The 21,878-nt window shown below is 40.1% G+C and overlaps 1 protein-coding gene across 1 annotated transcript; it reads left to right on the top strand.

The window, feature by feature from the left end:
• The first annotated feature begins 637 nt into the window (after positions 1–637).
• Positions 638–20,834, top strand: cilp2 (cartilage intermediate layer protein 2). The gene is made up of 10 exons (XM_079244871.1): positions 638–980; positions 7,987–8,064; positions 9,887–10,156; positions 10,302–10,484; positions 10,824–10,979; positions 11,076–11,393; positions 11,720–11,828; positions 12,098–12,255; positions 14,203–16,631; positions 16,721–20,834. The coding sequence occupies exons 1-9, from the start codon at positions 920–922 to the stop codon at positions 16,617–16,619; spliced, it is 3,750 nt and encodes a 1,249-aa protein (XP_079100997.1). The 5' UTR covers positions 638–919; the 3' UTR covers positions 16,620–16,631; positions 16,721–20,834.
• Positions 20,835–21,878: the final 1,044 nt, after the last annotated feature.

Raw genomic sequence — 21,878 nt, 5'->3', positions numbered from 1 at the left:
CACTCTTTGGCAATGCATCACTCTGCAATCAGCAACTGTTATAAAGTAACCAAACTGAACCAGAACTTGCACCAGAGGGGGAGCAACAGCATCTGGCACCGTCCTGCGTAGGTAAGGGAGATAAAGAAACAGTGAGACAAAAGCCAGATGAGATAATGCATGTGACACTGCAGGGGAAATCTAACTTTACTTTGAGCTGTTAACAAGTTTTGGCTAACAATTATGAATGAGAAGTAAATCTGCAGTTTCATACTAGTTCTGTGCATTTTAAATGATACAAAACCTGCTGAAAACAATCCAAAACTGCAAAAGTACAAGACGCAAGCAGAAGCAGGAATAGGGTTTTAAAGAAAGAACAACACTCATGCATGTGCACACCTGTTCTGTAGACAAATATAACCACAGTGTTGCAAAGGAAAGTTGCAATAACCCGCAAAGGAAAAAATAGCCCTGGAAATAAATCAGAAATGGTGAGACGCTGCTTGGAACAATGGGGAAACACCCTCTTATTTTCAGCAACCACAGCCTCATACAAACACTGCTCCACTCTTTTTCCATGCGTGTGCACAACACCCCCACCACCACCAAACCCTCACCTTTTTTGGATGATGATATGGGGGACCCAGATGTTGTATTTGACTGGCCAATAGTGAGGAGAGAGGGGCTGGATTGGTGTGCACTCCTGATGCCCCTTCTTTTAAAAAGCTCCTGTCTCCAACTCAGCTGCTCAACTCACATGAGGATGAGTCGCGGCGAGACTCCGCTCCACAGGCAGCATCACTTACACCTGAGGAGCTGAAGCAGCTGTGTCTGCAAGCTGAGGAACCAGCCATTTGTTTCTTCTTAGATTTGCATCACTGCAGTAGAGGATCAGAGAGAGGGAAAGAAAAGATCATCTGTCACTGCAAGCATTATCACAATGCTGGAATTAATTAAGCTGGTACTTTTCTGTTTCCTGGCCTCGGTGGCGCTGGGTCAAGGTAAGTGACGGCTGATGATTCCGCTTTTGTCATTACATTTGTTTACAAACTAATGGAAGAACAACGCAATCCCAGGAAAATGCTCCAACTGCATATTTACTGTTACAAAAAATCAGTCATAAACTGAGTTTACTTCTCATCTCCCTTGTGACTTCTTGTAATCACATACGAAACGAGTAACTGCACATGTGCAACGCAACTGTCAGAAACTGTGGGGTTTTTCTGTATTAATGACATGTCCCTGTGGATTCCCTGCAGGAGGGTTTAAGATAAGTAAGTGCAGTTGTCCATGTGTGCTTGAATTATTCATGCTGAAGTGCCAACTGTGCAGACAAAAAATACTGTAAATCACTGGTGAATTTAATAATTTCAAGTGTCTTTCATTCAGATGAGACCTAACTGTGCAGTGTTTTTGAAAGCCCAGCTCATTAGCTCTCAATCCCTCATGTTAAGACAGCCGCATGTTTCACCACTGAGATGATCAACATTTGGGGATATATAAGGGAGAGTCTTGAAAACTCTCCTTGTGGTGTACAAAAATAAAGCTGTGCCGATGACAGTAAAAGAGCTGTTAGTGACCAAAAAAGCTCTTGCCGCACACTTTCCATAATCACAAGCTGCAGAGAAGCAGCTGCCGCTCTGATCTGGTCATCAGCAGGAAAATGTTGCAATTTTCCAGAAGAAAGCAACACTTCCAGCTTCTTTCAAACACCGTACCTCTCAAACTGAAAGTGCCTCAGATTCAAAGAACCAGTTTAGCTGTTCAGTTTACATTAATTCCTCATTAATTGTCAGATATCTAGACATGCTTCCTCCACATTACAAATCCTCCGTCTTTTTACTCCACTACCAGTAGTTATTTCTGCGGCTGTCACTTTCTTTACACCTTACATCTGCTTCACATTAACTTTTTTTCCCCCCCAAGTTAAGGAGTTGGCAGTTCATAAAGGCAATTACGTGTGAATACACCTTAATAGCCTCCATATCTTGTTGGGCACTGAGGCCTCAGTGCCGTAAATGTCTGGCAGAGGCTTCACGCCACTGACTGATGAATAAATCACATGATGAAAGGACAATGAAAGTAGATTTATATGTGGTGATTCATGCTGAACCTGACGAAGCAGAACATTGTGAACTTAAAATGGATTGTAAATTTTAATGTTTGACGCCACACTCTTTTTAGTGTTACATCTTTATCTGAGAGAAAAGTGGTGAATTTTGGCCTTATTCCTCCTCTCTAAAGCTATCCCAATAGTCCCCAAAGATATAAACCCAGTCACCTTGGAAACAAGGTGAAATAATCCAAAGCTAAGTGGTCCACTTTTCCACCTGCTGGCTTTATGCTTGCCTTGGTGAGAAAATGGAATAAAAGGAGGAGTACTGAAACACAGGTAAAATGACTTTACCGTCCTATTTTCCCCTCTGTCAAATTGCCCAGCATGTCAGTCTTTCCTCTTTCCCTTTTGATGTCCATCTCAGCCCCGTTCACAGAGCTCAGCTACTGTAACGATTGTACGTCTCCATCTGTCCATTTGTCTTCATCTGTTCACCTTTTGTTTCCAATCTTCTTCTGGTATTTTTCACAAATACTTTCCCCACCTTTCTCTCTTCTGCCTCTCCCTCACTTCATCAGATTCCATCCTTCACCTTTTCACTATTTATTTCTCTGACTTAGTCCATCAAACATGATCCTGGCTTTGTCCTCTGTCCCGCTCTCCAAACACCTTAAACCTCACAGATTTATGAGTTATTTTCCTTCTGAAAGGGGGGGGGGGGGGGGGGGGGGGGGGGGGGGGGGGGGGGGCTGTTCGTGAATGCCCACGGTAACTCAGGGAGGAGCACTGAGGTGCTACCACCTAGGCATGAGTCTTCCAGCCTTCCCTTCTCTCCTGTTTGCATAATTGCAGTCAGACTGTGGTGCTGCTTCTCCAGATGCTGACCACTGTCTGCTCCACACCGAGCCGTCTGGCCAGCTGAATTCAATGACTGACTGAGACCGAGACTGCAATGGATCAAAGCAAAAACACAAACTCCCATTAATGAAATCCTCCAAACCATAATCACATCTTTTATTTCTATGCCTGTTCTATTTGTTGTGTATTGATGTGTAAACACACACACACACACACACACACACACACACACACACACACACACACACACATGCCAAAAATGATTTATTGCTGAACTAATCAGCTCCTTTAATTCAGCTATTTCCAGCTCTTGGCTCTTTACCTGTGCGCAGGTGCAGAGGTTCAAACGAGGACTTCCAGTTATTAAAATGTGGAAATTCGACACTGCCAAAATCTTTTTTCATAGCGACAGAGAAACAATGTAGTGCTCCCACATTTGCAAATCCTCAAATCATGTGTTTTATTTGCATCATTAGCTAATGGCAGAGAAAAATGGCTCATTTTAAGCAGGAACAGATGTTTTAGAGCTCAGACAGAATTGCTAGAACGAGGAATGCTGGGGTGAAGAGAGAGATAGATGTTAAGAGAATGAGCAGAATCCTCCAAAACCACCCTCACCTCAGCTAAGAAGCTAGCCAAACACATAAACAGCTTCCATATGACATGGTGAATGGATCATCACATACACAGGCCCACACAGACGCATCCCTCTGTTCTGTTTTAGTTATAACTGAACTGAAGTGCACACTCCTTTGACAAATACTGAAAAACCTGATTCAATAAGCAAGCTTTGCTTTCCTGAGTACACTATGTGACATGGAGCTGGGGGGGAGATCCAGACCCTTCTATTTAAGACTTGTGTGTCTGCCAACACACATCTGGCACAACTGTACCTCCCGAATATGAACGAAACCATTCTGGGTGCAATTTCATAAAGTCATTCCTTTTCCTTCCTTTCATGCTTGTCTTCAACAGCTTTTTTATGAGGAACTGGCAGGGACAGAAAACTCAGACGCGAACCAGTGAGGCTGTCCTTCACAAAGGCACCAATGCTTATTAATAGGTTTTCCTTTGTGCAGCCAGGCTGTAAACACACCTACTGTGCATCAGAATGAACCCTTGTGACGTAGATCCCTCGTTCCAAAGCCAAATAAGACACAGTTGCCATAACAAACCCATGCTGGGTAAAGATGGTCAGAAATGCAACGTAAACCGATAGCAAAGATTCAGATGATGCTACGTGAAACTGACAATGCCTGGTATTCAGGAGTATGAGAGGTAAATATGGAACAGGAAGCAGCTTTACCCTATTTGTGCTACTGTGATGTAGCAGTTACCACGTGCATGGTTTCTAAAAGTCAAAATTTATAGGCTACCTGTGAGTTTTGTGAAGTAAAAAAAAAAAAAAGCGTCATTCTTCAAGACATGTTACGTAACTTTCTGACATTAAAGTCTGCATACCAGACTTGTTTGATAACACAGTGACATTTCTCATGCGAACTTCTAAAGCCGCTGCTACCCAGCAGCATCCTAAGACTGAGAAACCGTACTAATAAACTTTAGCATTGGGGATGTGACGTTTCATTGCAGCAGAGTTTAGCTCCACGGTATAATAAAGAACTGGCTGTTTTGAACAAGCAACGTTGTTAATTCAGCAAAGAAACGCAAGAAGGTTGTAAGATTGTCTTTTACTGGTTGGAGAGAGCTAGCAGGTCAGGTAGGATGCAAGATGGATGCCGAATTAGCCGTCAACAGGGGGTGTGTGACGGAGAAAATGGCAAAAGTTTTGTAGCTCGTCTTTTAAAGACAATTCCTGCTGTTGTTTTTCAACCAAAACCAAAGTGGACCAATGGCGACAGAGATTCCTGACCTCAAAGCGCAAAAACAAACTCACACAGCTCAAGCGAACAGTCAAACAAGACACACACAGTACCTGTAAGCCACTTCATGTTGGAGCTTTCTAAACAGTAAAGAGGAAATCCTAAGTTCTAACCTTGCTCCTTTTGGCTTGAGGGGCTAGCGTTACTTGTTGTGAATTCATTCACATACCAGCCATGTGAAGCAGTGTGTCCATAAAAATCCCTGAGCCTTTTAAAATTCATAAAGTGTTAATATGCCTTTCAAAAGCACAATAAGTTCTGTGAGTCGGGCCATAACTGAGGTCACTGGTCCAATGTTTGCTTTTTGCTGCAGCTAATCTGAGTTTGCTCTTTTAACTTTCTAAAAGCCATTAGACACCTTGTAAAACTCTCAGACTTGTTTGCTATTTGGTTTTCATTGTGAAACATCTTGAAATGATAATCAGGAGCCCGAGGCTCTGCTGTGATTTCAATTTGCTTTGGAGTGAGAAGGAGAAACAGTGTTACATAACAAGAGGAGAAATACCACATTTGAATTTCTTGGAAACAAATTGATGCACCCTGGAGTGGATATGGTCATTATTTAGCTGCAAAAATATGATTTCACTGTTAATAAATAAAAAAAAAAAACATGTTGGAGTTTTCTTCTCTAATCTACAGGAGGTCAGAGGGAATGACGGATCATGCACCTTGCAAACCCTTTGTAAAAGAAGTAATATGAAAACATTTCTAGCCGAGGGCTTGAGAATGTAATCCCACATCAAATATAGTTAAAAGTTCTACATCTACATGAGTTACTTCCTTTTTTTTTTATTGCAGACAATATGACATCAACATGGTTCATGTACGTCATCTCTCCTTTATCTCAGGTCTGCAGCACATTTCCATTGAATTTGGGGCAGTAAAGCTTTTTTCCTCTTTGTAATGTCACCATTTTTTCTTACAACAAATAAAAGATGTTCTGGCTTTAAATATATGAACTGATGATGAGGTGTTTCAGTTGCTATTCTGTCCCATTGTTCCTGGAAGCACCGGCTGTGCAACAGTACTGGGTCATCAGTGCACTTTTATTTTCCAGATTTTCCACAGATTTTCTATCAGGAACAAATCAGGACTACAAGCAGGCCAGTCCAGTACCTTTCCCTGGAAAAGATGTTGTGTAGAAGTCCGTGTATGATACTGTCCGGTCTTAGAAACTGAGCATCATAAAGTGACTTTAGGCTTATTTACTCTCACTTATATACTAAAAATGGGGTAATCTCTTTCAAACTTTGTCACACATCACCGCCCTCATACTAGGCTTGCACACTTATGCACTAAAAGTCCTCCATAAACCTTGGATCATTCCAGGCTTTATAAAGGAAAAAAAAAGTGGATTCCTTCCACCTCTGCATTGTTAATAACAATATTAATAATAAAAATACCACTTTGAAGTACCTTTTCTTCTTTTTTCTCTTCACTCCTTGCCTTTACTTTGGAGCGCACTGCTGGTCTTAAGGTCAGAAAAATGGACTCAAATCAACAAATGAAGTGAAGTTGATGAGACAAAACATGAAATGTCTCAGTTTCATCCTGTGTGTCTTAAAACAAAAGTCAAAGTAAATGTAAGAATTTTTTCCAAACTCTCCCAGAGTTTTTTTTTCCTGACAAATAATTACACAAAGGAATGATGGGAAAACTATTTGATTTGACTCACTAAACTAAATCTGCAGGCAGAGCCACATCTGCTCAACAGATCAGTATGAAAGCTTTTGATTTGGTTCTCAAGTCATCCCAGTGTATCGGAGACAAAAAGCCAGTATGGAAACCTAGCAATGGTTTATCCAAAGCTAGAAGCATAAAAATCAACAACAATGACGGTCAACTGACCGTCTGTGTTACTCTGAGACATAAGTCATGCGTTTGTTGACAATAAGTCTTTGTTCTGTTGAGTTTCGTCCTTTTGCTAAATCTATCAAGAAATGTAAATAAAACTTTAAAGGTTGAGGGAAAAGAGTTGGCATGACAATAAAGACTCAAAGTTAGCTGTAAAACCAGCAAGGACTGGGATCAATACTGGTCTCCATGCAAGGATTCTCTGCTTATAAACTCAGTAGGACCAGTGCATATTGGACACACACACACATGCACATGCTGAGGTGGCATAAGCCACTTTTTGTTTCAGTCACCATCCATGACATTTATTTTTTTCCGTGCAACCCAAGTTAAACTCCGAGATGAAATGTCAAGCAAACAGCTGACGTTTTTTTTTTTTTTTCAAAAACATGAAGGATTGGAAGTGGCGGAAAATGAATAATTACACATCAAAGCAAGACGGAAAATGTCAAGGCGCACGTTTTATAACTCAAAGAGCCAAAAATACAATGAATGTCAAGTTTAATATATTTCACATTCTTAAAAGGCAACATTTGTTTCCGTCTTATTTCCAATGTGCAACAGAGTATACAGCATACAGCAGTGACGTAAGAATGATGCAGTGACACAAACATGCATTGTTTACTACTTGTGCATGAATTACTGCATAGTTATTTATCACTAATAAAAAAAAAAAAAAGCTTAAAAAAGGTCTATATATATTTGTGTGTCTGCGTGCAATGTGGTAAGAGTTCTGGCTTGACCGCCGCACAGATGACTCTGAGTGAACTTATCTGTCTCAGCTGGAGTTTGCATCCTCTGCAGAGAAGAAAGATCACAGGACAATACAATTAAACACAAACAGCCTAAATGGTAAGTGTAAAAGCATAAAAGAGGATGTTTGAGGGCAAGGATTTGAGGCTAAAGAGGCAAAAAATTCGAGAGGGGCAGATGAAGATGAAGGCGGGTGGAAAAGACGAGATACTGTATAAACCAAGTAAAAGAAAGGAGTTTTATGCCGTCCTATGTTGGTGAGCTGCCCAGAGGCCTGGACATTGTTTCACCCTCATAAAAAAGAAGTGTGTGAATAAATGGACAAAAGTAAAAACAAATGAGAAAGTCTGTCTTGCCTTAAAGAAAGACTCCATAAAACTTGCATGCACACTTGTATCAGCTGTAATTATACTTTAAATAACCTCTCAAATTTTAAGATACAGTAATGACACAAACATCCATGAAGCCAGGAGAACCTTGTAGAAGCCTAATCATCTCAGCTGTCAGATCATTTAAACCCCAGAAGAAAGTTGTGTGAATAAGGAGAGAAATTCAAGAGGCTTAAGCCCTAAAAAACTTTGTTCTTTTTATTTTTTCTGTGTGCAGGATCTGTGAGAAGCAGGATTTTGCCAGACAGGAACAGAAGAGTGGCCTTTAATGTCTTCTCAGATTCCCAGACATCAGGTAATCCAGCAGGGACTCTGTTTGATAGCAGTTTTCATTTTTTCCAGGTAGTACAAAGTAGAAATAGTGTTAATAATAAATAAATAACAATATGTCTGTTATTGCAATGTAAGTTTTTGATGTCGCAGGATTAACATCATTATTAAAGTAATAAGAGATGTCTGCTTGAGAGGCGCCAAATCAGTGACGTTTTTCAAGCAGGGAAAAGATCAAAGGGAAAATAGATAAAAATGCATTAAGAACTGTAAAATCTATTATTAAAAAAATGGAAGGATAGTGGAGAACCATCGCCTTCAAGAAGGAAATTTATCGAACATAGATCCTGAATAATGGTGAACTTCAGTAAAGAAAAAAGAAACAATAACAATACAACTCCAGTCTATGTTTATTAGTTGAAATAGGAGCATTTCCAAATGCAAAATGAGGAGGTGACTCACGTTACTGGGACTGAACAGCCATGCAATCATTAGAAAACCTCTAGTTAGTGAGAATATCAAGAGAAAAAGACTTCAGTTTGCAAGGAGCATAAACGTTGATTTCTGGAGCAATGCAGGAAGCTCATGTGATCTGATCAGTCTGGATTCACCCTGTTCCAGATGAAAGGAGCATCAGGCTAAAAAGAGCAACGGATAACGTTATGCAGCCATGATGCCTGGTGTCTACTGTACAAGCCTGTGGGGACAGTCTATGATCTGGGCTTGCTGCACTTGGTCAGGTCTACATTCTTAACACTATGTAACTAAATATTGAGATCAGCTGAATATACTGAATAAGAAGATTATTCCATCAAACATGCTTGTGATGGCATGGGCATGTTCCAACCTGACAGTGAGGAAATTGTGCAAAGGTTCAGGGTGCGTGGGACTTCATTTTTCACACAGATTGGCCACCACAGAGTCCAGACCTGAACCCCATTAAGAACCTTTGGGATGTGCTGGAAAAGGTGGTCAGACTATCATCAATACAAGACTGGATGGAAGTAAATCCTCTGGCATTGCAGAGGCTCATCGAAGCTATGTCACAACAAATGCAGGCTGTAATCAAAGCTAAAGCTAGTCACATGAAAAAATTGTGTGACCTTTTGTTTTAGAGGTGACTTTTTACTTTCTAACATGGCAGCATCATATAGTTGCCATTTCTTTAAAATCTATTAAAAACCAATCCAAAATCAAAACACCTCTTATGACTCCAGAATTTTTCTGTCAATCATCTTATGATTAGGATAAGTATTTCAGAAAAAATTCCTTTAAATGATCTGACTGGTTTGCACATCGTTAGAGACAACAATGTGAGAATTACCAGCAGGCAAACACACTGGACTTATGTTAATTCAGAGGTGACGCCCTCTCTTTTCTTCATCCTCCCTCTCAGGATCATCCTTCTTCCTTCACCTTTGTGCAGGTTTTTATTTTTACAAGTCATGCATAGCTCTGTGAGAGAAATTTACTTTGTCGGCACAGTGCTAATGGTTTCCTTTTCATTTTAATTCATCATGTTTTCCTTGAAATTACTGGAAGGTGTCAGAGCATGCAACAGACTAAAACAAATAGACTTTATGCTTAATCAGTCAAACCAGAAGGGGCTTGGAAAGAATGTAACTAAAAACTCCCGGTTGTGCAAGAAGTCCATTTCAAATGGCAAACACAGACCTTTTTAAGACTGTGGCAAATCATGGCTCTTTTCCTTTTTTTTTTTTTGTGATTTTTAACTACTGTAGCTTCTTTAAAAACTTACATTTATAGAATTTTAGTTCTTTAATTACTCTCAATTTTGTTGAATTCTTACATTTTTTTTCACTCATGTTCTCTCCATGTGCCTCCAGGTGTGACTGAGTGGACATCTTGGTTCAACATCGACCATCCTGGTGGGAACGGAGATTACGAGCGTCTGGAGGCGATCCGTTTCTACTACAGAGAGAGAGTTTGTGCGCGGCCTACAGCCATGGAAGCTCGCACTACAGACTGGGTGGCAGCTGCAGACACTGGAGAAGTAGTCCACTCCAGTTTGGAGAAGGGCTTCTGGTGCATCAACAAAGAACAACCACATGGTCGCATCTGTTCCAACTACCACGTTCGCTTTCAATGTCCCCCAGGTAGTCCTGATGACAGTAGCTCAGGACTGTACAAGCTGTCAGTCAACAAATATTTGCTCTGCCTCTTTTTTCAGTATAAACAGTGGCTCATAATGCCAGCTTTGAAGATTAAGACATAATCTGCTTGTCTTTGATGTGTGTTTAGTGCAGAGCTTTTGGACTGACTGGAGCGAATGGGGCCCCTGTTCAACCACGGTTTGTAACGATGTGGGAATCCAAGTTCGGCAAAGGAAGTGTGTCAGCTCTCAGGCCATGCCTCTACTGTTCGTTCCAGCATGTCAGGGCCACCATTCAGAGAGGAGGGAGTGCTCCAACCCTCCATGCACAGGTGATAAACGGACGATCCATCAGCAAGTTTATAACACTGTTACAACTTAACCCTTAACAGTAAACTGAAACTGGGTATTTTTTTCAACAAAGCACTTGTAATTGGGAAATTAGTGCTAAAACCTGCACAAAAAAGTTTCATTTAAGACTATAATCCGCTTTTAATATCCCAAAACACAGAATAATTTCACCATTTAAGAGATTTTTTTGCCCATATTTCACACATATTTATGCAGAACAGTTTGCAATCACCAAATTGATCAAGTATAACTGAAGGAAGCAATAAAAAGGTTTATTATATCTATTTAAGCCATTTTCTTGTGTGTTACTATATGATTAGCCAAATGGAGTCCATGGGGTCGCTGGGGGACGTGTTCAGTGAGCTGTGGTGGAGGTCGCAGGACCAGGAGACGGACCTGTATGAGGGCCTCAGTAACAGTTCAGTGCAAAGGACGGCCTGTTGAAGTGCAAAAATGTGGAAAGACTCCATGTCCAGGTATGTAAAATCAAACCCTGTACAACTGCTATACAACTTGTCATTTTGTTGTCTTTATCAGCCTTCATGTAAATCTCTAATGCTCCCTCACAAAAGCAAAATGCCAGCTTGCGTGCACTGAAGGCCGTCCCAGTGAGGATTGCAGCCGCTGTGTGTGTGAGGGCCACGTGCTGCGTGGGGATGTACGCAGCGTGACTGGAGTCCCTGTGGCAGGTGCCACCGTGGCTCTGGCCAGCCTTCCTAAAGCCATTCGTGCTCGTACGGATTCCCAGGGAAAGTTCAGGTTCACCGGAGTCTGCGCCTCCAACTCAACATTGATCACCATCAGGAAAGAAAAGTTTGCCCCGGTCACCGCTTCTACTTCCAGTAATATTACGGGGTTGTCCTGGTTACAGGCTGTCCTCACATCAGCCGGTGAGTTTCAACAGATGAAAGAGTAGTTAATGATTAGCTATCAGCCAGTTGTTTATCAAAAAAACACATTTTCTCATACTAACTTCAAAATAAAATTGACACATAAACTGTTGGAGCTTGACATAACTTGGCTGCATTTAAACAAAATAAAACTAGAGCTGTGCTGTTTCTAAAAGGTTATGTCCCCCAGTAATCATTTTATTTATAGTTATTTGACAATATTAGAATAAAGTGCAACATCTGACTGAATTGCATGAGTTTTCCGCCTCACCATTCTCATCAGTGTGAGTGGAATGTACAAGATTTGTGTCTTTCTGTTTCTACAGAAAAGCCATACATGGTAAAGCACCCAGAGGACAAGGTGCGCTATGAGGGAGGACGGGTGCTGTTGTGTTGCTCTGCTACGGGATCACCAGCACCTGACAAATACTATTGGTGAGATAAATACCAACGCTCATTCCTCTTTACATCTAACAGAATTTATAAAAAAGATGTTTTTCGGAAAAAGAACGTCTCTATTGCGTAAAACTGAAACGAAGCTGATCATGAAAACAAAAATGAGTCTAAAATCAATATGCAGTTACATTGAATTTTTCATGTATTCAAGATTTTATAGTTGTTAAACTTTACCAGAAGTGAAAAAGACAAAACAAAAGAGGACCTGCTGGCTTTGTTTCTTGATTTTTTTTTACGTATGCATGAAGGTACCACAATGGAACGCTGCTGGACAGGAAGGTGTACAAGTATCAGGAGGACCTCGTGCTGCGAGATCTGAAGCCAGAACAGTCAGGAGAGTATTTCTGCAAAACCAGCAGTCCTGCAGGCAGCATCAAGTCCTCCCCAGCTCTCCTCACTGTGATTGGTATGTATTAAACAGGCTCTCACATGGAAGGGGCCTACATGCTATTTATAGTTCACATGTAAAACAGTTTTTCAATGTTTGAAAGTTTGTTTTCAGAGCCAAAAACTCAGGTTGTAGTAAACTGCAATTTGTCTTCATCAGCAGTAAGAGAAAGTGATCTACAATGCTGATAGAAAGCAGCTCATGAGGATTATAGCTCAGGATGGCTTCTATTCCAGGGCATTTGACAATGACGTATGTAGTCTTCGACGGGTTCAAGTAAAACCACTGACAAAAAGCAAACAACCACAAATCATTTGGCTGTATAAAGAGCAGCTGTTGCAGAGATTGACTACACTTGAAGAGGAATGCCAAAGCTGAGCTCCAACCCAGTCCATGAGACATGTCTGTGCATTAAGAAGAATCAAAGAAAACCATAGTGTCCTACGACTGAAGTAAAGAGAAAACTCTGTGCACGGACTCACTGGAAAAAAAGGGAAAAAATAGCAAAAGGAAATAATAATATCAGGACAATCTATCTGCACCAGGAATACATTTTTATTATGTTTACATTGGTTGAAATTACAACTTTCTAAACAGCCATTTTTCCTCTTACTGTGTGCGACAGCTCTGGATACTGTTAACACCTCGAGTCTAGTTTCTCATGAACATTCTTCATTACGATGAAACCAGAAACTGTCAATAAATTCTGTTTCTTTTCTCGCTGTCGCAGTCAGACAATACGCGTTTCCATGTCTGTGGTGCAGAGCTACTCTGTGCTCATACATTCCAGATGCTTGGGAGTGAAAATGAACAAACATGGCTTTCAGCTTTGAAGCCAATTTACCTCAGACTGCAGACAAATCCCTGAATCCAAAGGTCATTATGGCAGGTGACACTACATATGAGAAGAACACCACCTGCAGCTCATGACAAACACGGCTTTCTACTCAGTTTCCTTTTCCATTTCATACAACAGTAAAGGCTGATATTTAAATGATCCATGTTCACAGGAAACTCGTTCATGAAACCAAAAACAACAGCAGTAAAGTAACAAGATTATTTTGGCAAACTGCACAGATGCATGTGTCTGCAATTATCGACTTACTTGGAAGTTAGAAGTTACTTACTTGGAATACTTGCTAAAAGCATAAAAATGATATCATGCAAATTAACAATGTAAATGTGGACATTCATTCTTTCTTTCCAGCCCCAAGTAGGAAGGTTAGCAAATAAATGTTCTCTTGATGTTACCATGTCATGCATGCTTTGCGATCCAACTTGGACAGTTATGTTTGCGTTCATGTCATACAAACATTTTGTCTGTAAGTCATAAATGTCCTTTCCACATATTTTAACCAAACATCACAATCTTGTGGAATTACATAGCAAATTAGCATTAATGTTTAGAAAATCTATGGCTTTAGGGATGGCTCTGGCACAGCTCCCACAACTAGACTTGCATTTTCACCCATTGTCAAGTCTACAAGAGATGACAATGTTGACACTTGCAATGTAAAGATTTTTAACCCTTTGGCTTCAGAGTTTTATGGTTAGATCCCAATATAGCATTGCTGTAAAACTACCTATTCCTACTATATGACATAAAACAAAATGACTGCCTAATGAGTCATATTTATCTTAAAATTTTGAAGCCTGGACTGTGAAACTACCACAAAATTAATATGTGGATAAATGATTTTTTTTTTCTTTATTTCTATTATGAGTGGGCTAAAAAAAAACTCTACTGTTTATTGACTTCCAATTTTTCTGTTAAATTCAATTAAGTACTTGCTATTCAATAATCCTACAGTTATAACATAAAGGTCTAGATCAGAAATATGCATGATTTCAACAAAATGCTTTTCTAACAAAAACAAAACTAACAAAAAAATGTACCTTTCATGGCTTCTGTGCACTTGACGCTATATATTGGTACAATAGCTTGTCTTATTATCTACTTTGCAGCCAAAGGAACTCCAGCTTGCAATTCTACACCTGAAACACACCTCATCAGACTCCCGATGGACTGTGTTCAACCAGGAACTGACTCCAAGTACTACAACGCTGGCCGCTGCCCTCACAACAAATGTGCTGGTTCCCTTGACTTTGATATGCGCTGTAGAGATGGAGAAGGATTCTGCTGTGCGGTCCAGCAGATGGAGAGTCAAGTCATTAACTGTGGTAGCTATAGCCTCCCCATTCGGGCTGTGATGCAATGCAGTTGCCAGAAATGCGTGCAGCCGACTGTGTTGGTTCGTGGCAGAGTGGTCACAGCTGACAATAATGAGCCTCTGCGGTTTGGGCACATCTATATTGGTAAAGAAAGAGTCGGGACCACTGGATACCAAGGAGGCTTCACTTTGCAAATCACTCCTGAAACTCATAGATTAGTGGTTAATTTTGTTGATCCAACTCAGCGATTTCTTGACACTCCAAAAGTGTTCATATTTGACAAGAAAGGTGGATCCATCTATCATGATGTGAAAGTGATGAGGAAGCAGACACCTATTGATATCAATGCTGGAGAGACCAATTTTATTGATTTAGGAGAAATTAAAGGAGAGGATCCAATTGGACAGTTGGTCATTCCTCCTAATTCTTTCCACAAAGACAATGGAGAAATCTATGAGGGGACCGTAAAAGCCAGTGTCACATTTATTGACCCAAGAAACATCACTACAGCAGCTGCAGCCCCAGGTGATCTTAACTTTGTGGATGATGAGGGTGATATGCTCCCTTTGAGGACCTATGGCATGTTTTCAGTGGATTTTAGAGATGATGTCAACAAGGAGGTACTTGGAGCTGGAGCAGTCCAAGTCCTCCTTGACACACAGCATGTTAAAATGGAAGAGCACATTCCTAAAATGAAGCTCTGGTCTTTAAACCCAGACACTGGGGTTTGGGAGGAGGAGAGTGACTTTCACTACAGCACAACAACTGCAGGTGGCCGTGGACGGAGCAAGCGTGAAGAGCGCACGTTTCTCATTGGTAACATGGAGATTAGAGAACGCAGACTCTTCAATTTAGATGTGCCTGAAAACAGGCGCTGTTATGTCAAAGTCCGTGCATACATGAGTGACAAATTCCTGCCCACTGAACAGCTTGAGGGTGTTGTAATCAGTCTAATAAACTTGGAGCCAAAACCAGGCTATTCCTCTAATCCTAGGGCATGGGGACGCTTTGACAGTGTTATAACTGGACCCAATGGAGCCTGTTTACCAGCTTTCTGTGATGCCATGAGGCCTGATGCTTACACAGCTTATGTTACAGCAATGCTAGGTGGAGAAGAGCTGGAGGCAGCTCCTTCCTCCCCAAAGATGAATCCAAACATCATTGGAGTGTCTCAGCCCTACCTGGATAAAATAGATTACCAGCGGTCTGATCATGAGGATCCAGCTTTAAAGAAAACAGCCTTTAGAATCAACTTAGCAAAGCCTAATCAAAACAATCTCGATGAAACTAATGGACCCATATATCCATATCAGAATTTAATAGCTTGTGAAAATGCCCCTGTGGATGCAAATCATTTTCGATTTTTCAGAGTGGAAAAGGACAAATACGAATATAATGTTGTTCCCTTTGAGGAGAATGACTTGACAACTTGGACAGGAGACTACCTCTCTTGGTGGCCAAACCCCCAGGAGTTCAGAGCATGCTTCATCAAAGTCAAGATTCATGGACAAAGAGAGGTGATGGTGAGGTCGAGGAATCTGGGAGGAACACATCCACAGACAAAAGGCCAACTTTATGGTATTAGAGACATTCGGAGTACCCGTGACATGCGAGAGGCCAACACCTCAGCCGCCTGTGTTGAGTTCAAATGTAGTGGCATGCTGTTTGACCAAGCAAAGGTGGACAGATCCCTGATAGTTGTCATTCCACAGGGCAACTGCCGCAGGATCGGTGTCAACAGCCTCCTACAAGAGTATCTCATTAAACACCCACCAGTTGCTCAAAACAATGAGACGCACGCATTTACCATGTTAGCGCCTGTTGACCCTTTGGGACACAACTACGGCATTTACACAGTCACAGACCAGAACCCCAGAGTGGCCAAAGAGATTGCTATTGGGCGCTGCTTTGATGGCACCTCAGATGGTTTTTCCAGAGAGATGAAATCAGACTCCGGAGTGGCACTGACCTATAGTTGTCCTGAGAGGAAAATTAACAGGGAAAGCCTTTTCCAGCGTCTACAGACCAACCCAGGTCAGACATTGTCTCAGATGGCGAGGGACATGAGGGAGTCGCAGGGTATGCAGGTGCAGAGGTCATCCACCCAGGTGGTAGCTTATCCTTCGGAGCAGCGGGGCCGGACCCAGAGTCGCAGAGTTAGCTCTACACCCAGGAGGAGAGCATCCGTGAGAGCACAGCAGCGCCAATAGAGCCAACAAGAAGTAAGTTAGAAAAGGATGATTGATTGTTTCGTGTTTACATTGGCAGCAGTAGAAGGATGTTTTACATTTTCTTTCTTTTTCATTACTAGGTAATGAGTGGAGACTGACACAATGGCATCAAGCCCAGAGAGTAAAAGCTGTCTGATGAGAAGTGGATATTCCTTCTTCATTATTAAAATCAGAACTGAGACAGGCAGCCAGATATTCATTACTCTGATAGTAACTTGAAAGATTTGGCATATCAGTTTTTTCCTCCCTTTGAAAAGTAAGTATCATTTGTCTATTTTTAACTTCGACAGAGACATTTATTTAATTGGTCTTGTTCTTGTTTTATGAATGACTGTACGACATTGTCCGTTGACAAGAGCTTCATAGAGCTTATACTGTATGTGGCCTTCCACATTTTCTGACATGAATCAGTTCTGGAGTTGCCTCCAAACCTTCAAATACTGTCAAGACCCCAGTCAGCCCTGAAAGTTACAAAAATATTCAATACTTTCCAATGAAATCATGCTTTTTGAGATGTGAAAAGAACCAACATGAAGTCCCATGTCGTTTGCAATGGACACTGAGCCCTTTTTCTACAAACTGAGACTCTGCACCAAAGGAAAGGACACTCAAGACAGACAGTGAGACATGCCACCCAGGGAAGCGAGGAAATTTGCAGACAACTTTCTTAGTATTATTCATTGCCTTGCCACTTTGCCAACTGTGATTCAGTCAAACATCCTTTCATACCTACTTAACGTGTGCAGGACCGAGACTGTCGCCAAGAAAAGCATGGATCTCACTGGTAGCCGGCAGGCTGAGGTGAATATAATTGATTGAGAGGTATTACAAAATGTTCCTTTTCCTCTGAACATTCCAAGAAGAAAGAAAAGTTTTCCAAACAATGTATTCCTCAGCGTTTCAGTTTCACAGCAAAAGGCTCGTTCAGGGTCTATGAATGAACTTTGTTTTTGTTGTTGGGTAGTGTGTTTGTGAGCTTCTTTTGTATCTTGAAGTGCAATAATTATAATTAAACTTGAGAATCAGTCAAACTCAGTGTGCTCCTAACTATTACAGAGCATGTTAAGCGCTACTGGTGAATGAAACAACTGTCAGTATACAGTGATGCTTGGAAGTCTGCAAATTCATTTGAGCTTCCTGTTTTGCATGGATTTATGCTACATCTTTACACATGTTCTTATCTGTGGAAATCTGATGGTTTTTCTTTCTTTATGAATGGTTAACAAACTTTCAAGCACCAAAGTGGGCAATAGATATTTTGGTTCAGGAGTTCATTGGGGAATCTTGCCCAGGACTCATTTTATGTGATTTTCAGCAAATAATTGTGCTATGTAATCGTTCTTTGACTCATCATTCTACACTGCATAACTCAGCAGATTTTACAAGTTTGTATACATTATTTCTTTTAGTTTCAGAATTCAATTTTGTGATTTACTTGGAGAAAATTAAGTTTAAAGTTTCTTTTAATTTATGAAATGCACTACAATCAAAAAGTCAGATCTTTTGATTGCCAGCCCAGTTTTCTGGAAATCTGGTCTATGCAACACTATGCGACAATTTCCACACATAAACGATAAATGTTTGCAAGAACTCAGACTGGCAGATTGTTTGATTGCTCTGCTATTTTAAATGAAGACTGTAATAGGCACAAAGTTCACTTGGCATTAAAAACTTGGCTTGTCTGCAACATTGGCTTTGGCAGACCCATAGGAGAGGCTGTTGTAACTCAGCTAATTCACATCCAAGTCCAAAGGAAGCACTACAGTCCATAGAGACACCAGGAGAGCTTGCAAGTAAATTTAATCTTAAAACTAATTAGAACCAGACTTTCACACGCAGCTAAGCATGTTACTTTTCAGGCAACTAATATTCAACTTGGTAATCCCAATATATTGGGCCAAAGACTGTTGCAGTAGAATATATTTAACATCTGAGCGCCACTTTGCACACTTACCTCTTATGTGTAACAGAGAAATTACCATGCTCGAAAGGAGTCACAGCTAATTTCTCTAAATATATGCTAAATGTAGCTCCGCTATTATTCTTGGAACCACTTTAGAGATATTCCTCCACTCAAGGAAAGCACCTGAAACAGACAAGAAGCAATCTGTGACACTTTAAACATTAACACTGACTTCTCCAAACACAGGCCTGAGAGTGATGTTGAGTCATCCAGGTGAAAAAAACAGTCACGAAAAATTCCCAGCTACATTTGTAGCATCAATCCAGTAAGAAAGATGATGATTGAATCCAGGTGTTGGAAGAGATAAGTCCTCCAAAAATGCAGCGATATCTGAGGTCAGGTGAGGGGGACTCAACAGATGTAGCGCAAATAAAGGAAATGTTAAACCACAGGCTTCAAGAAAAAGCGAATCAAGATTGTCTGCTGATGGATTTAATCGTTCTAGAGTACAGTTTGGCAGGAAAAAAAAACAAACAACAGGAAATGTTCGTGGTCTTCGGCCTCACAGTCGGAGATTTACAGAATCTTCAGCTTCAAGTGGTTGCAGATGGAAGAATACGTCATTTCTTCTGAGAATACTTTAACAGGAGAACTGGATTATTCATGAGAATTTATCGGGGGGGGTCCCAAATGACAAGGAAACAATAACAGCTTAAGTAAACCATTATGTAAGGCTTTACTTGAGAAATTAATCTGTGCTCTGTAAATTGTTGTTTTGTCTTTGTAGAACTTCAAAGAAGATTAAAGAACCTCTCGAAGTTGAGTTTAATGACTTAAAGTTTCCAAAGTCTTGCAAATAATGTAGAGAGTTTAAGTCTGAATACAAAAGATAAACACACTGCAGCAATTAATTGTTAAAGGAAAGGGAATACACATCTCATTAGCAGTAATGCTTTATTTTTACATCAAACGTCAGTAAACTTAATGTATTTTTGTTGAACAATCTTTATAAATCTTTTAATATTTGAGGAACAGAGCAAAAATTGTGCTGTGTCATGAGTAAGTCGAGAATATAAAAAACAAAAACGAAACACGTATTCTGTCAGTTAAAAACAGAAGTATTGCAAACCCATTTTCAACATTGTACATAAGCAACCTACTAAGTGCTGGTTTGCAACTGTTGTCAGTTTTTGTGAAAAACAAGTTTGGGACAATATTTTAAACAGTCCAAACTTAATCTGTAGTTTTAGTTAGTTTAGTTGTGTGTAACTTGCTACTTTAAAGCAGGATTTGTAGCTTTGCGAGGTATCTTCAGTCTCAGCTCTGGAATTGCAGCATCACAAACCTGTTCTGTTCTTAGTGGGTTGTATCACAATGGGGAAACCTCTTTAGGCATCAATGAATGGACAGTGAGGAAACTTTCACATAAACATTTCAGAAGACAGCTGCCAGCAGCGGAGAATAATGAGCAGAAATAGTTCAGAATCTAATAAAGACGAAAACCTTCTCATATGCTGCAAAATTACAGCAGCGGGCGACTGCTGAAATCTAAACATCCAAAGGTGTCCTGGACCTGCTTCATAACACACTCCTCTGATCAGAGAAATAAAATGACCACATCTTTATACTACCTGCTAGCTCTGCTGTAGCGGTCACATGAATTCCCTGTTTCAAGTCTGTTACACAGACTGATAAAAATTCACACATAATGGTGGAATCATAAATCACCACAATTACAGCCATTCAGATCAATTAATTTCAGTCAGGGTTTGTCTCTCTTGTGGTTTGCTTGAAATACTTACCGCAGGTAGGTAACAAGACCACCTACTTAAATTGGTTGGGAAAGGTCAACTTCACCTGCAAAGTGACAGTTAAAATAGGTAAATGTACATGTAAAAATTGTGCTTTTTAATAAACCTGCAGAGGGATTCATCACCAGTGGAGGAAGAGCGAGGTCTTGCATTTAATGCTTTGTGACACCATCACTTAATGCACTATTAAATCCGGTCTAACTTTTAAAAAATAACTAAGTAAACATATTTACCAAACATTAGAATTATTTTTGACTCCTCTATTGGTAAAGTTGTAGCTGCTTTACAGTATTAAGGGTTGGGGAACCAATGGATGATCAGATTTTTTTGGATAAATTTTTAATCTTTAGTGACAACTTAGTCTTTATTAAATCCCTTCATATTACTGCAGAATCTTATCCCCTAGAAATCCATTTCAAATACCAATCCCTTGCCCTGAAAGTATGGGGATAGCAGTCTCCCTAACCTTTCATTTCTATAACAGGAATATCTAAATATGGATGGAGATGCACTAGAAACCACTTCAAAAGGCTTTAAATTTTTCAAAGGTATTAATGATGTGGATTTTTTTTTAAATATCATAAATCATCTCATCTTTGTGTTACAGTAATTGTTCCATTTGATTTAAGACAGAAAAGCAAGAATCTGAATCCATCAAGGAGTGAAATAATTACAGTAATAAATTCTTGACAATTTTATAAAAACAATCATTGCATGGTGACGCTGAGTGCTCATTCTGAAATATGATTTAATATGTAAATTGCATACTGTACTGAATCTGCAACAATTATATGAACTGTAAATAAAGGATTTTATGTCAACTTTTTCGTTGACATATTTCTGATGTTGCCATTTGGATATAAGGCAAATAATAAAGTTTTAATGCGCATTTTTGAAAATAAGAATAATGATACATGATGAACATCCCATGAAGATGCTAAAAGAATTCCATTTGGGATTTATGATTAATAACAGTAAATACTTTAATGTCACGATTGCTGTGGAGATTAGGACCCAAATGCAGGAGTCAGGAAGCCAGGATGCCAGGGTGCAGGAAGTCGTGGTTTTAATCCCAAAGCAAAAGAGAGCTGCTCTAACAAAATGAACCAGCAACTGACAGCGCAAACCAAGGGGTATAAATACACAGAAGAAGAAACTAGACACAGGTGAAACAAATCAGAAAATCAAACCAGGTGAACTGATGAACAGGAACCTAGACATGAGAGAACTAAACAAACAAAACTACAAACCAAAACAGGAAACCAGAACTAAGGAGAAACACAAAATATCATATCATGACACTTTAACTCTGCAAAAAGCAAGCAGTTTAGAAGAAATAAAACAATAACAGATAACAGGACAAGCCTTAAAGACACTACAAAACTTCTGCCATTTTCTCAGTCACGCGCCCCCCCCCCCCTATCAACGGCTAATTCGGCATCCATCTTGCATCCTAGCTAAACTGTTAGCGCTCTCCAGCCAGCAAAACACAATCTTGCAATTGCACTATTATTTAGTCTCTTT

Source organism: Telmatherina bonti (assembly GCF_933228915.1).
Source record: "Telmatherina bonti genome assembly, chromosome: 8".
Taxonomy (NCBI): Eukaryota; Metazoa; Chordata; class Actinopteri; order Atheriniformes; family Telmatherinidae; genus Telmatherina; species Telmatherina bonti.
This window is presented reverse-complemented; position numbering and strand designations above follow the sequence as displayed.

Excerpts from the sequence above, each read along its gene's own strand:
- cilp2 (XM_079244871.1), top strand. The coding sequence starts at position 920 with ATGCTGGAATTAATTAAGCTGGTACTTTTCTGTTTCCTGGCCTCGGTG. Across the intron at positions 8,065-9,886 it reads CTCAGATTCCCAGACATCAG|GTGTGACTGAGTGGACATCT; the intron begins GTAATCCAGCAG and ends ATGTGCCTCCAG. Across the intron at positions 10,980-11,075 it reads TGGAAAGACTCCATGTCCAG|CAAAATGCCAGCTTGCGTGC; the intron begins GTATGTAAAATC and ends CCCTCACAAAAG.